A 1510-nucleotide genomic window follows, 5' to 3' on the forward strand; every position below is an offset into this window, starting at 1 on the left:
CCAGGTTCAAGTGATTCTCCTGCCTCAGCCTCCTGAGTAGCTAGGACTACAGGCACGTGCCACCATGCCTGGCAAATTTTTTGTATTTTTAGTAGAGATAGAGTTTCACTATGTTAGCCAGGATGGTCTTGATCTCCTGACCTCGTGATCCACTTGCCTTAGCCTCCCAAAGTGCTGGGATTACAGACATGAGCCACCACGCCCGGCCAGCTTTCATGTTTTTAAGGGAAAAAAGGTAGACAAAGGAATATGAGATTTCCTTCAAATCATGGCAGGGAAAACAGCTTCCATTTCCAAAGGGAGACTTGGTCTTTTAGATTCTAATTTTGCCTCCAACCACCAAATCTTTTTACCTATGTTTGTATCTCCTTACAATGATGGCACATACTAGAATGTCCCAACAATGTCTGAAGATTCGGTAGTATACCATTTGAACTTAGAAAATCTGTCTCCACACCAATACCAAAGTGACTTAATTTCTTTACTCTTTTTAAAAATGAAGTGGGATACAGGTATTTGTGTTTTGAGAATTTTGAGAGGTCTCTTCAGAAAACTGTGAGCACCCAAGGGAGTGACAGAGTCAGGACTAGACGTGACAGACCACATCTTCTCCTGCGTTGCCTAGGGGACTCAAAGAGGCACAGAAAGTCCCACAAAAAAAATTATTTTCGGAAGCCCAACTAAACGGCACTTGCCACAGTGCAGAGGCCGTGGTGTGTCCTTCACTTTCACATTTGGGGTACATCATGTGCATCAAAGAGAAAGACCACGTGGCGCAGCCCCTCTGGAGTATACCCCGGTGTACACTGCCAGTGACAGGAGTGTGGCAGGGCTTCAGTGGCCGCCCCAGCTGCTATGGGAGGCAGGGGGTAGGAGAACTCCTCACCTCAGGGAGGCAGTGGCGGAATCAGTGGCTGGTGGGAAGGGCTGGGGGCCTGCTGCCGAGGAACGGTCCCATCTGTGTCCCTTACCTTTGACTTTGACCTCATGAAAGGAAATCCCACGCTGCATTTGAGGAAGTCCGATTCCAGCAGCTCACAGGAGATGCCCATCTCCTCCTGAAAGAAAAAGTACCAACAGATGGGTCAGCTGCATGAAAGGCAGGTGTGCAGGAGCAGGCTCCACGGGGCAATCGAGTCCTTCAGAGCAGTGCTCAGACGGTAGACACTGGTAGGACGAGGTGCCCTGACCAGGCCGTCTCCAGGCCCCTTCTAGCTGCCCACCTTTCCCACGGGTTCCCTGGGAAGACCGGCCGGGCGCGGTGGCTCACGCCTGTAATTCCAGCACTTTGGCAGGCCGAGACGGGTGGATCATGAGGTCAGTAGAAACCCCGCCTCTACTAAAAATACAAAAAATTAGCCTGGCATGGTGGCGGGCGCCTGTAGTCCCAGCAACATGGGAGGCTGAGGCAGGAGAATGGCGTGAACCCGGGGGGGCAGAGCTTGCAGTGAGTGGAGATTGCACCACTGCACTCCAGTCTGGGTGACAGAGCGAGACTCCATCTCAAAAA

The 1510-nt window shown here is 51.3% G+C and overlaps 1 protein-coding gene across 1 annotated transcript in view; it reads right to left on the reverse strand.

Moving 5' to 3' along the window:
- ITGA9 (integrin, alpha 9) overlaps nucleotides 1-1510 on the reverse strand; it is a 385411-nt gene that overhangs the window by 97707 nt on the left and 286194 nt on the right. The window contains exon 16 of the mRNA XM_011999512.1: nucleotides 972-1058. Within this exon, the coding sequence (XP_011854902.1) occupies nucleotides 972-1058 (87 nt within the window). The remainder of the gene's footprint in view (nucleotides 1-971; nucleotides 1059-1510) is intronic.

This window comes from Mandrillus leucophaeus, unplaced genomic scaffold (genome assembly GCF_000951045.1).
Source record: "Mandrillus leucophaeus isolate KB7577 unplaced genomic scaffold, Mleu.le_1.0 Scaffold595, whole genome shotgun sequence".
NCBI lineage: Eukaryota > Metazoa > Chordata > Mammalia > Primates > Cercopithecidae > Mandrillus > Mandrillus leucophaeus.